Source organism: Dipodomys merriami, unplaced genomic scaffold, assembly GCF_024711535.1.
Source record: "Dipodomys merriami isolate MVZ:Mamm:240054 unplaced genomic scaffold, mDipMer1.0.p SCAF_7, whole genome shotgun sequence".
Taxonomy (NCBI): domain Eukaryota; kingdom Metazoa; phylum Chordata; class Mammalia; order Rodentia; family Heteromyidae; genus Dipodomys; species Dipodomys merriami.
The window spans coordinates 66,895,666-66,919,806 of record NW_027206290.1 but is presented as its reverse complement, the minus strand read 5'-3'; the positions used below and the strand labels follow the sequence as shown (position 1 = coordinate 66,919,806).

The window sequence follows — 24,141 nt, the reverse complement described above, 5'->3', positions numbered from 1 at the left end:
TTGCGGTTCAAAGCCAGCCCGGGCAGGAAAGTCCGTGAGACTCTTATCTCTAATAAACCACCAGAAAACCAGAAGTGGTGCTATGGCTCAAGTGGTAGAGCGCATACCTTGAGCTGAAGAGCTGAGGGACAGTGTCCAGGCCCAGAGTTCAAGCACCACAACTGACTCTTCCCACCCTCCCCCCTCTCAAAAAAAAGCACCTTTGGAAATTTAAACTATTTCCTTAATATCAGTGCCCTAATTCCCTTAGTCACCTTGTTTTCAGGGAAACATGTGGCTGGAACAAGATACCAAGCTGCTTTCTAAATTAGCAGAGGCTATGTAATATACAGGGAAAATTTTTAAATCAAAATCTGAAACCAAATTTGAAAATTTTAAGTTAATGGAACAATTTCAGTCACCTTTTTCTGTACTTCCTGATAAAATGGAAAGCTTCAATTAATTCATAAGGATAAACACTAAACTATTAAGGACACTACCACAGAAGAATTTTCATATACACTACAACAGGTTTTGTAAAACTAGTTACTGATAGTTTGGGCCAGATTCTTTGTCACTGGATATGGTGGTGCCCCTCTAGAATCCCAGCACTAAAGATACTGATGCAGGAAGATTGAGAGTTCAAGGCCAGCCTGGGGCTACACAATGAGAACATGTCTTAAAAAAACACAGATAATTTTGGGGGTGTACATTACGGGATGTTTAGCAATACCCCTAGCCTCTACCCATTAGATGCCAATAGCATCTGTGTCCAGCTATGGACATAAAAAAAAAAATGTCTTTAGACATTGCCAAATGTCTCCTGGGGGACAAATCTATCCCCAGCTGAGAACTATTATACTCCAGAAAGCTCATTTCACATCAGATATTTGGTTTTGCCTCCCCCAGCTGCCTCACAAGAGGCTGTCTGTGTCTTGTCCAGTTTTATTTGTCTGTTCCTGTGTTTTCTAACCCATCTGGCAGACAAGTCATGATGTTAAGTATGTGATATCAGAGATAGCTCCTGGGCAACAGCCCACAGCAGCAGCAACACAGGCAGGGTGTCTCAGAGCCAAGGAAAGAGGAATGCAACAGAAAGCCTGCATTGTTGCCATAAACATCATCATGAATTAAAGTCACACAAAAACAATTCCTAAAGTCAGCAAGACAAAGAGCCTTTGTTTCTCAACTGAAGATCCACATGAAGTCTTCCTTACAAGACAGCCTGCAGGCTCATCCTTGCCTCACAACTGACATTGCTTTCACTGGACACCAGTACATAATCTGAACCTGCATAAAAAAACCAGTGAGCAATTAAAAGGAAAAAATAGTCCCTAGCCAAGGCTTTCTTCCCCAAAGCCAATTTACTCAGTTTAAAGTGTGTGTGTGTGTGTGTGTGTGTGTGTGTGTGTGTGTGTGTGTGTGTGTGTGTGTGTGTGTGTGTGTGTGTGTGTGTGTGTGTGTGTGTGTGTGTGTGTGTGTGTGTGTGTGTGTGTGTGTGTGTGTGTGTGTGTGTGTGTGTGTGTGTGTGTGTGTGTGTGTGTGTGTCTGATTTTACCTCCCTCCTCTAATCCTTAGATCTCAGTCTCATAAGTAGCTAGGATTACAGATGTGAGCCACCAGCACCTGGCCTCAGGAAATGTATTTTGAAAATTACTTCTTAGTAACTTCTTATCTAGCATTTGGACTATCAGAAAAGAAGAAATGCTTTTTTTTCACTATTAAAAAATTTTGTAGCCAGGCACCGGTGGCTCATGCCTGTAATCATAGCTACTCAGGAGAAATGAGACTATAAGATTATAAATTCAATGTCAGTCTTCAACAATAATAGTGAGACATACCCCCCCCCACTCAAAAAGCAATAAGCAAGAGTTTATTGGGGTTTTGGATTACTTTAAAGCTGATCATATTTTTCCATTAAAAGACCATGAAATAATGCTAATAGATCATGATCTATTAGCATTATTTCTAATTGGTAAGGTACCTAGCAAGTGTAAAGTGCTGAGTTCAAATTCTAGTACAGGGAACTGAAGGAAAACATGAAATAAGGATCTAAAGAAATAAATCATCTGCATGCTGGTGGTTTACACCTGTAATCCTAGCTACTCAGGAGGCTGAGATCTGAGGATTGCAATTGTAAGCTATCCTTGGCAGGAAAATCTGTGAGGCTCTTATCTCCAATTAAACACCCCAAAAATCCAGAAGTAGAACTGTAGCTTACTGGTAAAGCACTAGCCTTGAGCTCAAAAGTTCAGGGGCAGTGCTCAGCCTCTGAGTTCAAGGATCTTGATCAACACACACACACACACACACACACGCACACACACACACAAAAAGACTACACACTTTTTTCAGTTTACCAGACTTACCATCTAAAACTTCTTCAGAAAATCCCGTTTTCTCAAAGTCACTGGTATTCTGATTATATAAACCAAACAGAAGATAATTTGCCAGTTCTCGGCAGCCTTCATTGTACCTGCTATCAATTCCTGCAAAGCAAAAAAAGGCTCTGATTAGCTGTCCTGTACTATGGGGTACAATGAGCCCCAATAATTTGCCCCTATTCAGCAAAATTATGATAGTCAAAGGCAGGGGCAGAGACTAGTTTTATGCTAGAAACTAAACTAAGCAACTCTCTTTGAAAGAAACAGGTCTCAATATCAGGTATTTTTACTTTCATCTCAAAACCTATTCAGGTGGGATGATCAAATAGCAATCATTATTGCTATTTGGTGTGGTGGTGTACACATATATTGCAGAACTTGAGAGGCAGAAACAAAGGATTACTAGTTTGAGGCAAGCTTGGGCTACAGAGTGAGACCTTGTCTCAAAAAAGCAAAGCAACAATAAAAACACACAAAAAAGAAAACAACTGAGTGGGATTGGAAACACTCATAACTCAACACGTATCAGGAGGAAGGCTTCCCACTAAACTGGATGCAGAGGTATGGTGACATATGTGCCTATAAATGGCCTTTTCAAAGCTTTCCATCTAGTATGTCTGAGTCAGAGACAAAGAGAAAATTATACATTATTCACTAATTGCATTTCACCGCATCAAGAATACATACTACCTGTTTCTAGGTTTCTGTGGAGCTCTAATATGAGGGGTCTGGGTAAGACAGAAGTATCAAGAGTAGGAGGAAGCTGCCTATATGAAGCTAAGAGGAAGGAGGTGGGGCAAAAGGAGCTCCAAGAATAGTAAGAATCCCATGTCCCACTGATCTCTCTTATCCACATTTATTAAAATAGCAACCAATTTCAGGGGAATGAAAGCTAGATGAACATTAATCCACTGTTTATTTTGCAATGATACTATTATTTTTACATGAAAGTGATAGGAATGTTTTTAAAGCAAAAATATGCTCTGTGAGACAATTTAAGGGCAAGCTGTACTAGTGTTACAGCAGGTAGTTTAGCATTCCCTCCTGCCTATATTGGGGAGATCAAGAAAGGTGGTGAGCCAGGTACTGGTGGCTCACATCTATCTGTAATCGTAGCCTCTCAGGAAGCTGAGATCTGAGGACTGCATTTCCATGCCGGCCTGGACAGAAAAATCCATGAGACTCCTTTTTTTGGTGGGGGGGAGGTCTGGTCGTGGGGCTTGAACTCTGGGCCTGGGCGATGTCCCTCAGCTCTTCAAGGCTAGCGCTCTACCACTTGAGCCACAGCACCACTTCCGGCTATTTTTTTTTCTTTTTTTTTTTTTTTGGTCCGGTCGTGGGGCCTGAACTCTGGGCCTGGGCGCTGTCCCTCAGCTCTTCAGCTCAAGGCTAGCGCTCTACCACTTGAGCCACAGCACCACTTCCGGCTTTTTTCTTTTTGCTTATGTGGTGCTGAGGAATCGAACCCAGGGCCTCAGGCATGCAAGGCAAGCGCTCTACCACTGAGCCAACTTCCCAGCCCCTTTTTTTTTCTTTTTGCTTATATGGTACTCAGGAATCAAACCCAGGGCCTCATGCATACAAGGCAAGCGCTCTACTACTGAGCCACCTTCCCAGCCCCCCTGTGAGACTCTTATTTCCAATTAAATCACAGAAAAAGCTGGAAGTGGCACTATGGCTCACAAGGTAGAGTGCTAGCCTTGAGAAAAAGGAGCTCAGGACAGTGCCCAGGCCCAGATTCCAAGCCTCAAACTAGCCAAAAAAAGGCAAGTGATGTAACTGTAACCCCTCTGTACATCACCTTTATGATAATAAAATGTTTTTTAAACCTCTATAATTCAAAAATAAGACCGAAACAAACAAAAAAGCAGATGAAGCCAGGTGCCACTGGCTCATACCTGTAATCCTAGCTACTCAGGAGGCTGACATCTGAGGAATGCAGTTCAAAGCCAGTCCAGGCAGGAAAGTCTGTGACACACACACACACACACACACATACACACACACACACACACACACACGCTAGAAGTGGATCTTTGGCTCAAGTGGAAAACACACACACACACACACACACACGCGCGCGCGCTGGAAGTGGATCTTTGGCTCAAGTGGAAGAGCACTAGCCTTGTTCAAAAAAGCTCAGGGCCAGTGCCCAGGCCCTGAGTCCAAGCCCAAGGACAGGTTTAAAAAAAAAAAAAAAAAGCAAATGAGTCTTTGGATAGATCTAGGATGGTACTTTGTTGGCAGAACTCTGGTAACTAACAGATGGAGCTTATGTAGCAAATGGGCATTCTCTCATGCCTAGATTTGTCAAGACTCATTAGGATGAAATGTGCCCATATTCCTTACAGAGATTGGTTAATCTCCAACTAGGATCCTGGTCATGGTAAGAGTATCGTATCATCCTCATCCCTCATCCCCTGCATATTCAAACCAGATAAGGGTTCCATTTTGCTAGATAAATATACCAGTTATCAAATGATACTATTATTTCTGTAAACAAGAAGCCAAGTACCATAGCCGTAAGTACCATCTTGTCAAAGTGTTCAAGTACTGACCTAGGATGCAGAGGATTCCATCAGGCTGAGACTTGCTGCTCTGGGTCAGGATGCTCTGAACCTGGCGGAGTCGACTGCCACTGCAACAAGAACAGAAAACAGTTCCCTGAGTGCCAGTACAATCTGTGAGAAGAGCAGCAAGTCCTTAAAGGCATGAAAAGAGGGAAAACTTTGCTAGGAATAAAAATACATACTTGAAGAATAGGAAGAGTTTCCTTCAATTTCTGGAAGAGATTATATACAAGTGGTCTGAGAACTAGGCCTGAACTACTGATATGAACTGGATAGCCAGTGACTCTGACTCAAAAGAGGAGGGAAGCCTAAGGCCCTTTCACATTCAATCTCAGAACAGGACTGAGACTTAGCAGCTGATTTTAAGAACTTCCAAAGACGACTTCTGATGATTTTTAAAAGAAACTTTCCACATGGATTTTCCCTAATGAGTTCTCATCAGTCTGTCTCAAAACCAAAGGCAAATAAAACCTAAATGTTGGTATAAGGGCCTAAACAAAGCTAAATTCATCCCTGTGGCTACCCCTACCAAGAATGTCAGCAGAGAATATTTGTTTCCATTTCTGTATAGTTGTATTATTTCAGATTCTATTTGCTTCAAGGATATTCCTATGCTCACTCAAAAGCAAAGTGTAAGGTGTGATACTCCCAGACTTTAGTATCATTTCTAAAGACCCTAATTCTTTTCATATTCATATCCTCTCTCCTCAGCAGCTCTAAAACTGGATGCCCAATTCTCTGCTCAAGATTGATCTGTCTTGGAAGTGGCTCTGTGGCTCAAGTAGTAGAGTGCTCACTTTGAGCTGAAGAGTTCAGGGACAGCACCCAGGCCCAGAGTTCAGGCTCCATGACTGACAAGAAAGAAAGAAAGAAAGAAAGAAAGAAAGAAAGAAAGAAAGAAAGAAAGAAAGAAAGAAAGAAAGAAAGAGGATTTTTGGGGCTGGGAAGGTAGCTTAGGGGTAGAGTGCTTGCCTTGCATGAGGCCTTGGGTTTGATTCCTCAGCACCACATAAACAGAAAAAGCTGGAAGTGACCCTGTGGCTAAAGTGGTAGAGTGCTAGCCTTGAGCTGAAGAGCTGAGGGACAGCGTCCAGGCCTAGAGTTCAATCCCCACAACCACCACCACCAACAACAAAAAAATGTAAACAGGGAAACATCTGTGAGACATGCAGGACAAATCTAAATACATATTTGTTGATATTAGTTTTTGATGTTATCCTGCACATGGAAGTAGAATGCCCTCTTTTCTTAGCAATCACCTAAGTACTTAGAAATAGTCATGATGTCTATAATTTACAGAAAGATTTGATATAAAAGAGAAATAGTCCAAGCACTGGTGGTTCGTCTCTATAATCCTAGCTACTCAGTGGTTCCAAGCCAGCCCAGGCAGGAAAGTCCATGAGACTCTTATCTCCAATTAACCACCAAAAAGCTGGAAGTGAAGCTGTGGATCAAGTGGAAGAACACTAGCCTTCAGCAGAAAAGCTCAGGGATAGCATGAAGGCCCTAAGTTCAAGCCCAGGCCCAACACAAACAAACAAACAAACAAACACACAAACACACACACACACACACACACACACAAAACACAGAAAGTAAGAAAGACAGAGACAGAGAGAAAGAGAAAGAGAGAGAGAGAGAAAAAGGGAGACAGAAAAAAAGGGAAAGAAAAAAATCAAGAGAGAGAGAGAGAGAGAGAGAGAGAGAGAGAGAGAAGAGAGTAACGGCAAAAAAGATGAAGCATATGTTAACAGGTTAAAAATGACTGAATACAGCTGGTACTGGTGGCTAAAGCCTGTAATCCTAGCTTCTCAGGAGGCTGAGATCTGAGTATCACAGTTCAAAGCCAGCCCTGGCAGAAATGTCCCCATGATACTCTTCTCTCCAATTAACCACCAAAAAACCCGTTAGTGGCAGTGTGGCTCAAGTTGTAGAACACTAGCCTTAAGTACAAAGCAGCTCAGAGTTCAAGCCCCACAACCAACAACAACAACAAAAAGACTGAATCCATGTAGTAGGCTTAATGGATACTTATTGGACTATTATTTCACCTTTTCTGTTTGATCTGAACATTTTCACAATAAAAATTTATAACTAGAAGGAAGGAAAGGATCATTAAGGTATTAGAAGTACTTGACAGAAACAGTAAGACAATTAAGGAAAATAGGAAAACTTCCCCTGGAAAGTAATGCTACTTTTTCATCTTATAATCTTATAATTAGTCACTGCACTAGAAAGATTTCAACGACTTGGTCCTTGGCCTGCTTCCTAATCCATCTAGACTGTATGCTGACAGGCTGCCAGGGTTACCAAGAGCTCTGGGGTTTTTCAAACTTAGAACCAACCAGTGACACAGCAGGAATAGGTCATATGACCAAGAAATAAACAGCTCCCCCAGTACTGCAGTAGAAAGCCTAGACAATGCTATAAACAGTAGTTTCCATAGATATCTTGGCAAATAAAGTCGGACAGAAAATACAAAAGACCTTTCTCTTTCCAGAATAAAGCATTTTCTTAGTGCTTATTTTTTGTTACTCAGAGCAACAAAATTCAGTTCTATTTTTCCTTGTACACTTGCTTGCTCCCCAAATTTATGTGTTTTCCTTCCTAATACTAGAGGTTTGAACTCAGAAAGACACACTGTTAGGCAGGTATTCTACCACTTAAACCTTATCCACAGTTCTTTTTACATTAGTTATTGCCCAAATTTAATTTTTAACCAGATTACAGGGCACTATTTGTCACTGAACCATAAAACAGGTCACTTACTCAATTATTTATTTTAACTAAACACACACACACACATAAAACATGGTAAGTGTAAAGAAAGCACAATTGCTCATATTCCCAGGATCCATTAGGAATTATTCAATTAACATCTTTGACGTATTTGCTGTTTTGGAGCATTTGTGCCTTTTGGAATTACACATGCAAAGTATTAACTTATTGTCAGTTTTCAAGAGGGAAAAAATAGAATAAAGATTTTAATCGACCTTCATCCCAGAGGTCACTGTTGAGAGCATGTTTAGCTTAACTAGCTGTTTTTTTTTTTTTTTTTTAAATAGAAACCACCAAACAAAAACATACATCTAACTGCAGCAGTAACACTGCCCTGGAGTTCACAGGTCAGGTCTACTTGAGCAGGGCTAGTACATTCTGGATACAAAATTCCACCTTTAGAAGTCATGTATTCTCAGCTGACCCAGTAATATAGTTTACATCAAGTATGCTGCTTTCATAGTATAATTTATTTCTGATTTTCTTTGAGTTTAGACCAAGTTTAGACATTATAGATAACAAGAAGGCAAAACCTACCAAAAACAGAGGCAACATGCTCAGGGTCACAAGGCCAAGAAAAGATTAACAGGACCAGAACTCAAATGACCCACCATCTGTGGGCTCTGGACTTTCTTTCTGCTACACCTCACTGGCTTCCAGACAGTAAAACTGTTGCAGATAAACCTAAACCACTATCTAAATTGCTCTTATCTTCATTAATATATCTAACAGCAAACTCATTGCTGAATGCTTTTTTTTTTTTTTTTTTTGTCGGTCGTGGGGCTTGAACTCTGGGCTTGGGCGCTGTCCCTCAGCTCTTCAGCTCAAGGCGAACGCTCTACCACTTGAGCTACAGCGCCACTTCCGGTTTTCTGGTGGTTTTCTGGAGATAGGAGTCTCACGGTCTCTCCTGCCCGGGCTGGCTTTGAACCTCGATCCTCAGATCTCAGCCTCCTGAGTAGCTAGGATTACAGGCGTGAGCCACCAGCGCCCGGCTTGCTGAATGCTTTTATAACAAGTGTTACATAACCAGCCAGATTTTCTTATTTATAATTCATTCTGGTTCCCTGAAAATATAGAAAAATTTCTGGGAAAAGTGTACCTGTTTTTCTTCCATGATTCATGTTTTTTCAATCTTGAAAAGTAAACAAATTATTCATATATATTCTTCATAGTGTATGCCTCCTATTTTGAATGCTTTATACAGTAAATCCTCACATTCATGTGATCCACATCACAGAAGACTGATGTGAACATTTTTGTATTCAGTAATAAAGTATGGGGAGCTGTCAAATGCTTATCATATTCAAGTTATCTGTTCATTTTCTACTCAGTCACTGAGGGGGGGGGTTCCTCAGTAGTTACAAAGTATTTCATCGTATTTAAAAAGTTGTTTGGTCATATGTTGCAAATATTTTCTTCAATTCTCTCTCTTTCTCTCTATATATTATTATTTTATTTGTTTATTTATTTATTTTGCCAGTCCTGGGGATTGAACTCAGGGCCTGGGCACTGTCCCTGACTTCTTTTGTTCAAGGCTAGCAGTCTACTACTTGAGCCACAGCTCTACTTCCCAATTTTCTATTTATGTGGCACTGAGGAATCGAGCCCAGGGCTTCATGCATGCTAGGTAAGCACTATCACTAAACCACATCCCCAGCCCCCCCCCTCTCTCTCTCTCTCTCTATATATATATATATATATTTTTTTTTTGTGCAAGGCTAGCTCTCTACAACTTGAGCCACAGCACCACTTCCGGTTTTTGAGTGGTTAATTGGTGATAGAAATCTCATGGATTTTTCTGCCCAGGCTGGCTTTGAACCATGATCCTTAAATCTCAGCCTCCTGAGTAGCTAGGAATACAAGCATGTACTCCTGATATTGGTAAGACTCTTATCACCAATAAACTACCAAAAAGCCAGAAATGGAACTGTGTCTCAAGTAATAAGAGTTCTAGCCTTGAGCAAAAACACCTTAAGGATAGTGCCCAAGCTCTGAGTTAAAGCCCCAGGACAAGGGAAAAAAATACAAAAAAACCACCTTTAAAGGTTTGACAGAATTAAATGTCTCTTTAATTTTAAATCTTAGGGTTTTAATATTTTCCTTTTTACTTTATGTGACATTGTAAAAAATTCACTTAGCTCTTCATTTCTCTAGAATGTTTTGAGAAGCAAGAACTTAACTGTATTTTGTTACAAAATCATTCACTGATCCTTTTAGTAGAATGCCACTTGTAGAATATATTAAATTGCCATATGTAATTTTTTAAATCTCTATTTGACCCATATGTATATGCTTGTAGAAACATGGAAATAACTATACCAAAAAAAAAAAAAAAAAAAAAAAGCCGGGTGCCAGTGGCTTACACCTGTAATCCTAGCTACTCAGGAGGCTGAAATTTGAAGATCAAGGTTCAAAGCCAGCCCAGGGAAGGAAAGTCCATGAGACTCATATCTCCAATTAACCACCAGAAAACTGGAAGTGGTGCTGTGGCTCAAGTGATAGAGCTCTTACCTTGAGGTGAAGAGTTTAGGGACAGTGCCCAGGCCCAGAGTTCAAGCCCCACGACCGACAAAAAAAAAAAAAAAAATACAGGCTGGATACAATGGTGATGAATGCCTGTAATCCTAGCTAATCAGGATGTGGAACATGAAAGATAAGAGGTTTCAGGCCAGCGCAGATAAAAATTCCAAGATAACCCATTTCAATCAATAAAAGCTGGGCATAGTTGGTCTTACACATTCTTACTGGGTTTGTTCCTGATTATTTTATTTTTGTTACCATTTTGAATATAACGTTGAGACTATTACAGTTTTCAAAGTTTGCGTGCGTGCGTGCGTGCGTGCGTGCGTGCATGCGTGCGTGTGCGCGTGCACGTGCGCGTGTGTGCGTGTGTGCGTGCGTGTGCGTGTGTGTGTGTGTGTGTGTGTGTGTCCTGAGGCCTGAACTCAGGGTCTGGGCACTGTCCCTGAACATTTTTGCTCACAGCTAGTGCTCTACCACTTGATCCACGACTCCACTTCCAGCTTTTGCTGGTTAATTAAAAATAAAAGTCTCACAGACTTTTCTACCCAGGCTGGCTTCAAACTATGAAAGGAGGTAAGAATTGAACCTGGGAGACCAATTAACAATCTATTGCAATAAGCCAGGTAATATATGATTATTTCTTTGGTTTATCTTGTTAGCTGGAACTTTATCACACTTACATCAAAAGTGTGTGACAATTTTAGGCAGGTGTTTGGGGGTGCATCTATCTACTGGTCCATTAGTTCATTAATACATTTCCTAATAACAAGCCATTTTTGTAGTTCTGGGCCAAACCCTACTTGTACATGAAATCGTTTTATCTTATTATAGTTCTAAACTCAATATTCCATTGTCTTATTTAAGATTTTTGGCATTTGTAATTCTCCTTTCCTCATCAAACATCAGGAGTCTGCCAACCTTAGAGAATGAGTAGGATGCTTCCTGAGATATATACTCCCCTTGGCATGCTTCCCATCTCTACTCCTAATAGTATAACATTCCCTGTACTTGTTCCCAGTCAGTGTCCCAAGTTACTGTTGATTGGACAGTTGGACAAGTCAAGTCAATTGAAATTCTTTTCAGGAACATCTTTTTAGTGGTGGAAGAGAAATAGCTTCCAGGATCATGATTCAGGGAGAACATGGTTTGGAGCTAAGATAGTCATGACTTGGGGAAGGTATGTTTATCAGAAGAAATGCATCCAGGTAGTGAGCAACAGAAATGACAGACAGCAGAGAAGGAGGCAACTTTCAGACAGCAGAGTCTTCACTCCAATGGCTGAGGTCTCTGTTCCTTACAGCAATTTCTACAATTTTTAATTCCCTACTATCCTGCTAGCCAAGTAAGCCAACACATTCTATTCTTTACTTAAATTTTGAGTTGAATCTTTGTAATTTGCAAACGAATTATTCTTTAAAAAATCAATTCCAAGAAATGTTTAGAAGTTGAAGCATACTGATATCTACTACTTACTCTGAAATGCATTAAAAAATAAAATGGTCCAAGAGCCAGGCACCAGTGGCTCACACCTATAAACCTACCCACTCAGGAGGATGAGATCTGAGGATTGTGGCTCAAAGTCAATCTGGGCAAAGTCCGTGAGACTCTTATCTCCAATTAATCACCACAAATCTGGAAGTAGAACTGTATTCAAGTGGTAGAGTTGGTGGAAACAGTAGGAATAATAAAAGCCATATCAGCATTAATTAAACAAAGCTCATTGTAGGACTGTTATAGGTTTAAGAAACTGGTCCTGAATGAAACCAGCAATTATTCTCTTTGCAAAACTAGACACTTTAAGGAAAGGCAAAGACATTGGATGACAAGGCAATAAATGCTATTTTCCACAGATGTCTGATAGAATAGTGACCTATGGTTAAAAAAAAAAAAAAAGAAAGTCATTGTTGCTTTGGTGATGGCCAATAGATGGTCACTAAGCACACAGATGACTGAAAAACATGCTGATATCATTTACCTATTTAATATTATCCTAGTACTTTCCTGCAGCCATTATTAATCCAAGACAATATATCTCTCATGACTCACAGCTACCTTCCTGGGGTAGAAACAGTTGTCAAATCCATATCCAATCTTCCCATCTTATTAATAACATTCTGATTTAATTTGGGGCAGCAATAGACACAGATCTTTTCAAGAGGTGACTACACATACAGATGTTCATCTTGCAGGAGTTTCCAGGGAAGATCTTTTAAAGGGAACTAAGAGGAATATTCCTTTCTCCCAGTTACCCCCCCCCCTTTTTGGGGGCTGGTACTGGGCCTTGAACTTAGGGCTTCACTCTCAGTTGGCTTTTTCTCTCAAGACTGGTGCTCTATCACTTGAGCCACACCTCCACTTCTTGCTTTTTGCTGGTTAACTAGAGTCTCATGTACTTTTCTGCCTGGGCTGGCTTCAAACCACAATCCTTAGATCTCAGTCTCAGTAGCTAGAATTATAGGTGTGAACCACTAGCACCTTACTGCTTTCTTTCCCCTTCCTACTGAGTAGATATGATAGTTATGCATCCATTTTGTGGAAAACAACTGCTCTTTTTGTTTTTTGTTTTAGTCAGTCATGGGGCTTGAACTCTGGGCATGGGTGCTGTCCCCCAGCTCTTCAGCTCAAGGTGAGAGCTCTACCACTTGAGCTACAGTGCCACTTCCAGTTTTCTGGTGGTTAATTGGAGATAAGAGTCTCATGGACTTTCCTGCCGGGACTGGCTTTGAACCATGATGCTCAGATCTCAGCCTCCTGTGTAGCTAGGATTACAGGCATGCCTGGCAACACCTGCTCTTTAAAGATAGCAAAATATAAGCACAGAAGAGGCCTGGTTCTTTGATAACTTTATAACAGTTGGCCTGCCCTCCTCTAGATAGATACCTTTTGCAAGAGAGAATAAATTCTAAAGTTAAAGCATTTTGGCAAGGTTTCCTTTTAGCAAAAGCTACCAGCTATAGTTCATTATTGTTAAGCCCCATTTTAAAAATGGTTTAGGGGCTGGGAAGGTGGCTCAGTGGTAGTGTGCTTGCCTTGCATGCCTGAGGCCCTGGGTTTGATTCCTTAGCACCACATAAGCAAAAAGAAAAAAGCCAGAAGTGGCGTTGTGGCTCAAGTGGTAGAGCGCTAGCCTTGAGCTGAAGAGCTGAGGGACAGTGCCCAGGCCCAGAGTTCAGGCCCCAGGACCGGACCCAAAAAAAAAATGGTTTAGACTGATACCCATTTGCAATTGATATTTATATCTATCTATCTATATGTACATATGTACACACATATATTTCATTAATTCCAGTATACATGTGGCACTCTACAAACTAAATCCAAGAACATCAAAAATGTTAAACACCATAAATGGAAAGTGATACTTAGAAATCTGTTCACTATATTCCAGTATAATAATTTGTTTTTCCATTTTCTTCCTTTTATTCACTTTCTAAGAGGCTTCTTTCACACAATCTGCTCATTGTAAAGTCAGTTTTCCAAGTCTTTATTCAGAAAGCATCCACAGTTAACCTTCCCTCACTTTAGCTATTACAAGCATGCTCAATCTACATACATTGCAGAACTCTGGGTTGGATCCTGAAATAGATAAGGACATGTGGGAACACTAAGCAATTCAAATAAAGTCTCGAATGCTAAACTCCAAGCAACCAAAAGTTTACTAAGTTAACGAAAGCATTATACCAATCTTAACTAGTTTTGATAAATAATCTATGCTTGTACGTAAAATGTAAGGAAGCCACATGAAGGGCACATAGGAATACTTAATGCCATATTTGCAACTCATTTTCAAATCTAGATTTCAAAATAAAAATTATTATAAATGAGCTGCCTTTTCTTCAAACTAGGGTTTAAAATCACAAATACAAGTTTTAAGCACCCATGTTGTAAACCCTGTTGTTGTTGTTTTTTCAAATTCCAGGGCAAAAACAATAGTTTACACTGTGTAACATACAAGGCAAGCTATTTCTCACCATTCACTCCTCCTTTTCATTAATGTTCTAATAGAACACTAGAAAAGAGCCCTAAAGTTAGGATACACTGTCAAAATATCATGCATGGTGTCATTATAGTCACTGAAAAAGAGTGAGTCCACAGTACACTGTCATCCCAGACACAAGTAAAGACAAAATAGCCAGACCTCTACCTCTGGGCTAGAAATAAGAACACAAAAGCCTAACTGTACATAACGCTTTTTTCTTCTGTTAAAACCACAATAAACCTCCCTGGCCAACATCCAAGCAAGTATATAACAGGCTGAAATTTTCAGACATTCCAAGACACAATAGTACTTTGCATTCTGGGTTTTCTTGAGGCAGGGATTATCCACACTGCAACTATATTTTTATTTCTGTAGATCTGTAAACTCCAAAGAGAAACATGAATATTTTGGTGAGTAGTCAGTAATCACCAAGAGATAACTGACTTCTATGAGGCTTTAATTAAAATGCTCTCAGTTCAGCATCACTATCATTAACCACTTTGTCACCACCCAGTTCACAGCTGGGATGCTTCATTCTACAAACACCCATGAAACTTAACATAGTCCACAGTTTCACCTTGCAATTATTCTTTATTCATTCAATAAGTAATTAGTACAAGGAGTGTTTCATAACAGCTATCAATAGCAGTTAATACTTAATGAATATTGATCATGTGCCAGACGCTGATCTAAGTACCAGGAGGAAGCAATGTAGGAACTGGCAACTAAAACTGATCCCACCAGGTGCTGGTGGCTCTCACCCATAATCCTAGCTACTCAGGAGGCTGAGATCTAAGGATCAAGGTTCAAAGCCAGCCTGGAGAGGAAAGGCTCTAATGTAAGACTCTCCAACTAACCACCTAAACACCTGAAGTGGAGCTGTGGCTCAAAGTGATAGAGCACCAGCCTTGAGCCAAGAAAAAAAACCTCAGCGACAGTGCCCAGGCCCTGAGTTCAAGCCCCATATCCAACAACAACAACAACAAAAACACAGGAAAACAAAATACCTGGTCCCATCCAAGCCTGGAGTGATGGTTCATACTTTTACTCCCAGCCCTTGGAAGGCTGAGGAAGGAGGAGGATCATGAGCTGAACTGAGGCCACCCAGCTCTACATATCAAGTCATAGCAAGTTCCAGGCCAGCCTTTGCTACAATGAGAGCCTGCCTTCTCCTCCCCACTCACGCAAAAAAAAAAAAAAAAAAAAAAAAAAAGCTGGGGGGGTGTCCATCATTCAGGGTTAACGCAAGAGCCTTATAAATTTCTTCACCCCACATCAACGTGATATACAGGAGCCCCACACAAACCTCTTAATCATATTATTTTTCAAAGCATGGGATGTTAAAATTTGAGACCTTGCACATATGAAATCTTCTCCATTTTTCCTCATACTTGCCTGAAAACCGCCTTTAGTTGGATTCAGAATTCTGAGTGGAAATTTTTTTTTTTAAGTCTTGGGGCTTGAACTCAGAGCCTGGGCACTGTGCCAGAGCCTCTTTGTGCTCAAGGCTAGCGGCTCTACCACTTGAACTACAGCACCACTTCCAGCTTTTTCTGAGTAGTTTAGTGGAGATAAAGAGTCTCACAGACTTTTTTGCCTGGACTGGCTTTGAACTGCAATCCTCAGATCTCAGCCTTCTGAGTAGCTAGGATTACAGGGGTGAGTCACCAGCACCCAGCTACATTTTCATTCTTTTTCTTTTCTTTTCTTTTCTTTTGCCAGTCATGGGGCCAGAACTCTGGGTGCTGTCCCTCAATTCTTCAGCTCAAAGCTAGTGCTCTAGCACTTGAGCTACAGTGCCATTTCCAGCTTTTTCTGTTTATGTGGTACTAAGGAATCAAACCCAGAGCCTCATGCATACCAGGCAAGCACTCTACCACTGAGCCACCTTCCCAGTCCCTACGTTTACTTCTTAGGGCACTGGCTGCTCCATTATCTTCTGGCTTCCAATCCTGGTGGAATCTAATGATTTCTCACTCTACATATGTGATTTGTAATTAAGGAAAAATATATAATTTAGTTATTTACAACTTATTTCTTGTAAATGAAAATATAGTTTCAGTGTGTACTGAATTACAATTCAAAGCCAGCCTGGGCAGGAAGTCCGTGAGACTCTTATCTCCAATTGACCACCAGAAAACCAGAAGTACTGCTGTGGCTCAAGTGGTAGAGAGCTACCTTTGAGCTGAAAAACAGCAGCAGCGCCCAGGCCTAGGTCCTCCCTTACTTACTCCCTCTCCACATCCAAGGTAGTTAACACAGCTATAAACAAGCATACAACTGTGCTCACTGGGTCTTTCCTTAAATTTATAATAATACTAACTGGACTCCTGGTGCTGCCTGACAATCCTAAAACATTTCTTTACCCAACTCAGTCTCCTGGATGAATTTTACACCTTTCTTTTCAAACTTCCAACATCTCACTTCCCCATTCTTCATTTTTATCTAAAGATCTTCCTTATTTACCTGAGTATATAGTAGTAATTAGAAGACAGCTTCATCTTCTCTTACCACTAAACTGCCAATGTATCAGCATTTGGGTCCACAAAATCTTCCACTGATAAAACTGTCCATATTGTACTTAACCTATCTTGAGGACAACGCATCATTTGGGTACTGGGTCCCATTTCCTTTTACCTATTTAAAGGACATCACTCGTGGAAGGGTCTCTTCTCAAAACCATCAATTTTCCCCTCTGCTGCATCATTTCAATCAATTTTAAAACATGCTAAAATATCTGCTCACCAAACACAAAAAGAATTGCCTTAACATTTCACAATCTTTCAGTTATAGCCCAATTATTCTGCTCCCTCTTGTAAGTTCTTGAAAGGACACACACTATAAGTATCTATACTCTTCAATTCTCTCTTTTTCTCTTGAACCCCCTGCACCAAAACTGGTCTTGTCAAGGTCACCAATGACTTCCACATTATCAATCTAATAGTTTGTCATTAGTCCATATCAAACTATCAACAGTATCATTTGGCTTTTTAAGACTGTCCTTGATTTTTTGCCTACATCATAAGGAAACTTCTTACTCAGAATTTAGAAGACATTGCTACATTGTCTTTTCTGGAGCCTTTTTACTCTTATTGTACACATGCTACCCCAGGGTTTGGAAATTAGTTTTTGTTGTTGTTTTCTTTATGTATTCACTCCCTGAATCCCAAGTTATATAGCTTTAAATACAAAGCTAGGAGTCATCAGATGATAGATGGTTCCAGCCCCAATTTGTCTCCTGGACTCTATATAACCTTCTATCCAATATCTCCGTTTGGATATGAGCCTGACCCAAACTGAACTTTATTCTCTGTTCCAGCGGTCCAAACACCAGTAACCTAGAAGAGATCTAAGCAGAATAAGCCTCCTTAATCTCCTATTCCTTAGTTCTAGTTCATCCTTAGTAGTTATTTCTCACTATGTTGTATTTACTGTATTTGTCTCTTTTCACTTATAACATAGTTCTTTGAGAGCAGGGGACTATCTTGTTCATCAAATCTACAGACCTAATACCGTGTATATTGAATTGTTTGTTGAAAAGAGGTAGTTTTAACTCTTAAACAAATCCCAAGCAGCAATGGACCCTTCAATAGAAAAAATATTTGAGCTGGGTGCTAGTGGCTCACACATGTAATCCTAGCTACTCAGGAGACTGAGATTTGAGGATCACAGTTGGAAGCCAGTCCAGAAGAAAGTCCATGAGACTCTTATCTCCAATAAACTACTCAGAAAAGGCCAGAAGTGCTGCTGTGGGTCAAGTGGTAGAGTGCCAGCCTTGAGCCAAAGAAGCGCAGGGACAGCACCCAGGCCCTGGAGTTCAAGCTCCAGAGGACCAGCACCAAAAAGAAAAAAAAAAAAGAAAAGAAAAAAATATTTGAAAGCAGGAAAGTTTTCAGATTCCTTAGTGCCAGTCTATTTAGGCTATGTTATACTTTGGTAATAATTCCAAAATCCCGGTGGCATTTCACTTCAGGATCATTCTTACTCTGAGCCGCAGACTGATGGAGTAGCCACCATCTGGAGCAGCAACAGCCATCAAAACAGAAGAAAATAGAGTGACAAATTATATACCTGAAGCTTTTATCACCAAGGGGTTACACATTCCTATACACATTTCACTAACCAAAAGCAACTTACATAGCCATAGACAACTTCAAAGCAAGAAACTATGATTCTACTCTGTACTCAAGAGACAGATACCAACATTATCTGATAGACAGCACTGATGACTATCATACCCTTGAAAAGGCACCTCCAATTCTGAGCAATAATATTTTAACTCTTGATCTCCATTCCCATCTGTGAAAATGAACTCCCTTGTAGAAAAGAACCTTGCACTTGCAAGGTACTATGGGTCTTTAGGAATGTAACTTCACCAGTTAAGCCTGCTTCTTTCATCACTCAGTTGTTAGAGTAGCAGAGAAGCCAATATGGGTGACTGGAAGGTGCTTAGCCCAAACCTATTAGCAATGTTCAATGTCAAAAGTAAGGAAAAGGCTAGGTACCAGTGGCTCATGCCTGTAATCCTAAACTACATAGGAATCTGAAATCTGAAGGATCACAGTTTGAAGCCAGTGAAAAGCAAAATGCTGGGCTGGAGGCATAGCTCAAGTAGAAGTGTCTGCCATGAACAAGTAAGATGAATGAAAGAGGCCCCAGTATTTAGGGAGGGAAAAAAAAAGGCAAGGGACAGGCTTAAATTGCATGCTCAGTTATATAGAGGTGAGAAAAGGAGGGGGAAACTTCACCGAATTTCCTTTATCAAAGGTATAGAAAAAGCCAGGCACCAATGGTTCATACCTATAATCCTAGCTACTGAGGAGACAAGATCTGAGGATCGCAGTTTGAAGCCAGCCTGCAGAAAAGTCTGTGAGATTCTTATCGCCAATGAACTACTTAGAAAAAAACAGAAATTGTGCTGTGGCTCAAGTGGTAGAGTACTAGCCTTGAGCAAAAGAAGCTCAAGGACTGAGACAAGGCCCAGAGTTGAAGCCCCAGGACTGGCAAAAAGTACAGAAAAGAACAGCTAGGTCTTGGTGTTACTCTCACCATACTTATCTGTTTGTTTGAGTTTTTTTGCCAGTCATGGGGCCTGAACTCTGGGCCTGGGCACCCTCCCTCAACTCTTCAGCTCAAGGCTAGCACTCTACTACTTGAGCCACAATGCCACTTCTGGCTTTTTCTGCTTATGTGGTGCTGAGAAATCAAACCCAGGGCTTCATGCATGCAAGGCAAGCACTCTACCACTAAACTACCTTCCTAGCCCCACCATACTTATCTGAAGCCTAAGTTTTACTTAAACTATTTGATGGAAAGTTCAGAATTTGGTTATGACTAAAAGCCATCATAACATCCTTTTAATATAAACACTGCCTTTTTTTAAAAAAAAAAAAAAAAGCAGCTGGGCACTGATGGCTCATATTTGTAATGGTAGCTACTCAGGAAGCTGAGACCTGAGGATTGCTGTTCAAAGACAGACTGGACAAGAAAGTCTGTGAGACTCATCTCCAAAAAATCAGAAGTGGCTCAAGTGGTAGAATATGAGTTTTGTTTTGTTTTGTTTTGTTTTTGTCCGGTCGTGGGGCCTGAACTCTGGGCCTGGGCACTGTCCCTCAGCTCTTCAGCTCAAGGCTAGCATTCTACCACTTGAGCCACAGCACCACTTCCGGCTTTTTTCTTTTTTGCTTATGTAGTGCTGAGGAATTGAACCCAGGGCCTCAGGCATGCAAGGCAAGCGCTCTATCACTGAGCCACCTTCCCAGCCCTAGAATATGAGTTTTGAGCAAAAAGCTCAGGGATAGCTCCCAGGATTGGGACAATTAAAAAAAAAAAAAAAAGCACTCCTTTGTTAACACAAACAAGTAACCCAGCAGTTATTTTCTAGACAGATTTATGTTTTATAGATTTTATACTTTTTTTTTGTCAGTTGTGGGGCTTGAACGCTGGGCCTGGGCACTGTCCCTCTCTCTTCAGCTCAAGGCCAGCGCTCTACCGCTTGATCTATAGTGCCACTTCCTGTTTTTCAGTGGTTTGGAGATAAGAGTCTCACAGACTTTCCTGCCCAGGCTGGCTTTGAACAGTGAACCTCAGATCTCAGCCTCCTGAGTAACTAGGATTACAGGCGTGAGCCACCGGTGCCCAGCATAAGATTTTATACTTTTATATTTGTATTTTCCCCCTTAGAAATCACACACACACAAAACTCACCATGATATTCCTGAGCTAAGGTTTGGGATACAACCCAGAACTACAGAACCTGCCTACTATGGGCAAGGTTCTGCATTTGGTCTCCAGGGACAGACACACACACACACACACACACACACACACACACACACACACACACACACACACACACACACACACACACACACACACACACACACACACACACACACACACACACACTCACACACACTCACACACACACACACATTTCCTGAGCTGGAGACTGTCTGGAACTAAACTCCAAGTTTACAGAGAGCTTAGATTTAATGGATGGCTGCTTCTAGTTCTTTTTTTTTTTTGGTCCGAAATTGGACTAGAACTTGGTATCTGATACTTTTGCTCATTGGCTGGTGCTCTCCCACATGAATCATGTCTCCAACTCCTCCAAGTTCTAAAGTATCCTGTACAATTTGTGTGTGTGTGTACACCAAGGAATAATTAAACTCAAGGCCTCAAGCTCTTACTCAACTTGCTTCCTCACTGCTTGTGCTCTACCACTTGGGACATAGAATTATCCAGTCCCCTAGACAATTTCTATGAAACAGTCAAACACTTTCAAGCAGTGAAACTATCTGGCAGAAGCATTGGATGACTGGAGGTTACTAAAAACAATTAAATAATTGATACTGTAAAGCCCAGAAGGAATGCCACAAAGTAGAGGAGTTCACACAGTGTCAAATTAGTAGAAAATTAGCAGAAAATACATTATTTCATTGGAGTTTAGCCCTAATTCTCCCACCTTGATTTTGTTTAGCTGTTTTTAATTTTGTTTGTTTTTTTTTCCCCCCACTTTGAGACACAGAGTGTCTTGCAATGTGGCCTAGACTGGCTCAATCCTCTTCTGCCTTAGTGTCCTGGAATTACAGGTGTGTCCTGATACCATCTTTTATTCTCTTAAGTTCTTCCATTCTTTATTCATTCTACAAACATGTATTCATTTTCAGTGTGTGCAAAGGAATGGAAGGAAAAGAGGGTCAGAATTCTAAGAATGAGTTCTTGTTCTGCATAAATTCCATCTAGTAAAAACAAACAACACACACAAACACAAGGCTGTGGATGTAGCCAAGTGGTGGAGTGCTTGCCTAGCACTTACAAGGCCCTGGGGTCCATCCCCAGCAGGGCAAAAAGGAAAAAATCCCACCAAGCCTTAAGTACCATAACAAGAATATGGGAAAGCCATTCTAGCATATAAATTGACGGCCTCTTTTCAAGGGAACAATACAATACCACACTTGCTTTGCTGAGTAGCTAAAATAAAGAAAAAGCAACCATGCAAACAAAGTGCTCTTCTGGTTTAATAGCAGTTTAGCAGTACTACCAAAGCTCAATGCCCATTCTTCTTCCCTCTAAAAGGTCTCAGCTGCAACCTTTCCATCATTCCAACCTCCACACTTCCCTAACTGCCCCATGCCAGCTCAGTCACAAACAATGCCCAGACCAGCAAGGTCAATTCCAAAGACAGAGAGCAGAAATCGGAAACAGATTTTCCCATCTCAACAAGGGAAGAGGGGACTCTCTCCCCAAAACCAATACCAGATACCCTCCCAATACCAGACACCCTCCCATGCCAAATCACCCCAGGAGGGCTCTCTGTCTCTTTCTGCATCCGCCTCTTTCACAGCTTCTGGACCTCTCTTCTTTATCCTCCAGTTAGTTTTTCCTTCCTGCGACCCTAATGACCTTCACCTCCCCCAACCTGAGTTCCCCATTGTGGAGTGAGGGGAGGGGGGCATCGCCATGCAGTCCAGGGTAGGGGACGGTGGGGAAAAGCGAAATTAGGGATGTGATGTGTGTGTGTGTGTGTGTGTGTGTGTGTGTCTGTGTGTAGGGGTCGAGAAGGATTTTAGAGGAGACGCTATCAAGGGCAAAGACTCCAGACAACTACAATAATGGGGTTTCCTACGTGAATCGTTTCTGAGAGAGACGCCTTTGGGGTCCTATACAGGGGAAGCCCATTGTGTGAGGGAAGGGACAGTCTGCAGAGGTAGCTGTTTTAGGGCGACTATCAGCAGGCGAAGGCAAGTGAGCTATCCCCTGGGAAGCCACTGTGTGCTCCTGTGGGGTGGGGGGAAACGTCCCACGGAGGGAGGACTGTCACAATGGGGGGGGGGGGCTCTTCACAAGGAGCCGTGTGGGGTTGTCTACACCCGAGCGGTGGAAGGGCCTCTACAGAGGGCGCCGTTCCTGGGAAAACGTTCCTCCAGGAGCCGTTTAAAGAATCGTCCGCCAGGAAGCCATGTCGGGCCACGCCCTGCGGCGTCCGCGGGACCCCGACAGCCCGCATCCCCCACCGCCTAGTCAAGCCATTCCTCTGGGGCCTCGACCCCGCGTACCTGACGGAAGACGACCCGCGGCCGGAGCTGCCGGGGAGCCGCGCGCGGGGCGACCCCAGCCGGTGCGAAGTGTACACGTCCATGGCGGCGGGCGGCGGGCGGCGGGCGGCGGACGGCGGACGGCGGAGGAGGACTGCTCCGCGAAGAGGGTCGCTCAGGCCAGCGGGGCGGCTCCAGGCCCGCGACGGCCAGGAGCAGCGGAGGGGCGTGCCGGGTGGGAGGGGGCGCGGCGTGAGGGAGCACGTCAGGCGGGGGCGGGGCGGAGCGGGAGCGCGCGCGGAGCGCGGGTGGGGGTGTCGCGTTGGACCTGCTGTGTGAATGTGGTGTGGTGGGGGAGGGGGGAGAATGTTGGCGAGCGGTCTCAGGGACGCGTCTTCCTTAAGCTGTGAGACGATCGGGCTGGATGTTGAGGTGACGGGTCCCCAGAAAGATGGACACCAGAGAGCTGCTCGATCCTCTTCCCAGGCCCTGCATCGTCGAGTGGGACTGTGAGCAGCGTCCACCAGCCACGCACACAGACGCGCCCAAGGGGGTGGAGCTTGCTTCAGCCATGCCCCGCCCACTGGGTACCGCCCCTTTCCGCCTGTCGGGCTCTGGCCTCCAGTGGGAGCCTTTTCCACCCTGGTCCGCATCCTCGGCGACCTGCTTTCATCCCAGGATCTCTCCCCTTGCTGCTCGTCCACAGCGCATCTTCCCTTTCAACATCCATCCCGCTTCCCAGAGGGCCTCTGGCTAGTGATGCGCCGCCAAGCCGTGCGCGGGGCTTAGGCCTTGAGACTCCCAGGTCGACCCGTTTCCTGCTGATTACACATGGAACAGAAAAAATAAAAATAAAAAAAAAACTCAGTCAATAATCTGTATAAAATAGAGAAAATTCCTTGAGAGGGATTCCGAGGCGTCCTGGATCTGTTTAATGATTTTTATCTTGCACCAAGTATTGATTGACCTTGTCCAGAAGTCTCCAATGCCTTGTATTCACCTTTTCACAATGAATTACAACAGTTAGCTACAGCTGTTTTTCTAACACAGGACTTGGTGCTTGAATCACTTAAATGGTAAAACTAGCTGAAAATCCTCGAAATAAAGACCTTGACAATCTCCAATCTTGACAGTCTTCCGCCGAGTTTGTCTGAAGGAAGACAGGAAGAAAGTAGGAGGAAATAAAAGCAATTGCTTTTCATATTCAAGAAAGGAGATGTTATTATTGTTCAAGTCACAAGTTGTGAACAAGTAAGTAACTACCAGTTAGACATGATTTACATATCATATAACACATGCCAGTCATTGATAGTCTCATTTCAGGGGTTTATTGCTTCTGAAAATTAGTCACCAACAGCTTCTGAAAGCCAGCTAATCATTAACAG

At 42.2% G+C, this 24,141-nt stretch overlaps 1 protein-coding gene and 1 long non-coding RNA gene across 4 annotated transcripts in view; one reads left to right on the top strand and one right to left on the bottom strand.

Moving 5' to 3' along the window:
- Dnaaf9 (dynein axonemal assembly factor 9) overlaps window positions 1-23,248 on the bottom strand; it is a 128,540-nt gene extending 105,292 nt beyond the window's left edge. For all 3 annotated transcript variants that reach the window (XM_070006875.1, XM_070006874.1, XM_070006876.1), the window contains exons 1-3: window positions 22,778-23,248; window positions 4,922-5,001; window positions 2,349-2,468 (exon numbers count right to left, since the gene is read on the bottom strand). In XM_070006875.1, coding sequence (XP_069862976.1) covers window positions 2,349-2,468; window positions 4,922-5,001; window positions 22,778-22,860 — 283 coding nt within the window. In that variant the 5' untranslated portion in view covers window positions 22,861-23,248. The remainder of the gene's footprint in view (window positions 1-2,348; window positions 2,469-4,921; window positions 5,002-22,777) is intronic.
- On the top strand, window positions 22,604-23,631 carry LOC138816795 (uncharacterized). Its single transcript, XR_011368727.1, has 2 exons — window positions 22,604-22,839; window positions 23,161-23,631. It is a non-coding gene; the product is annotated as an uncharacterized lncRNA (long non-coding RNA).
- The last annotated feature ends 510 nt before the right edge of the window (window positions 23,632-24,141 follow it).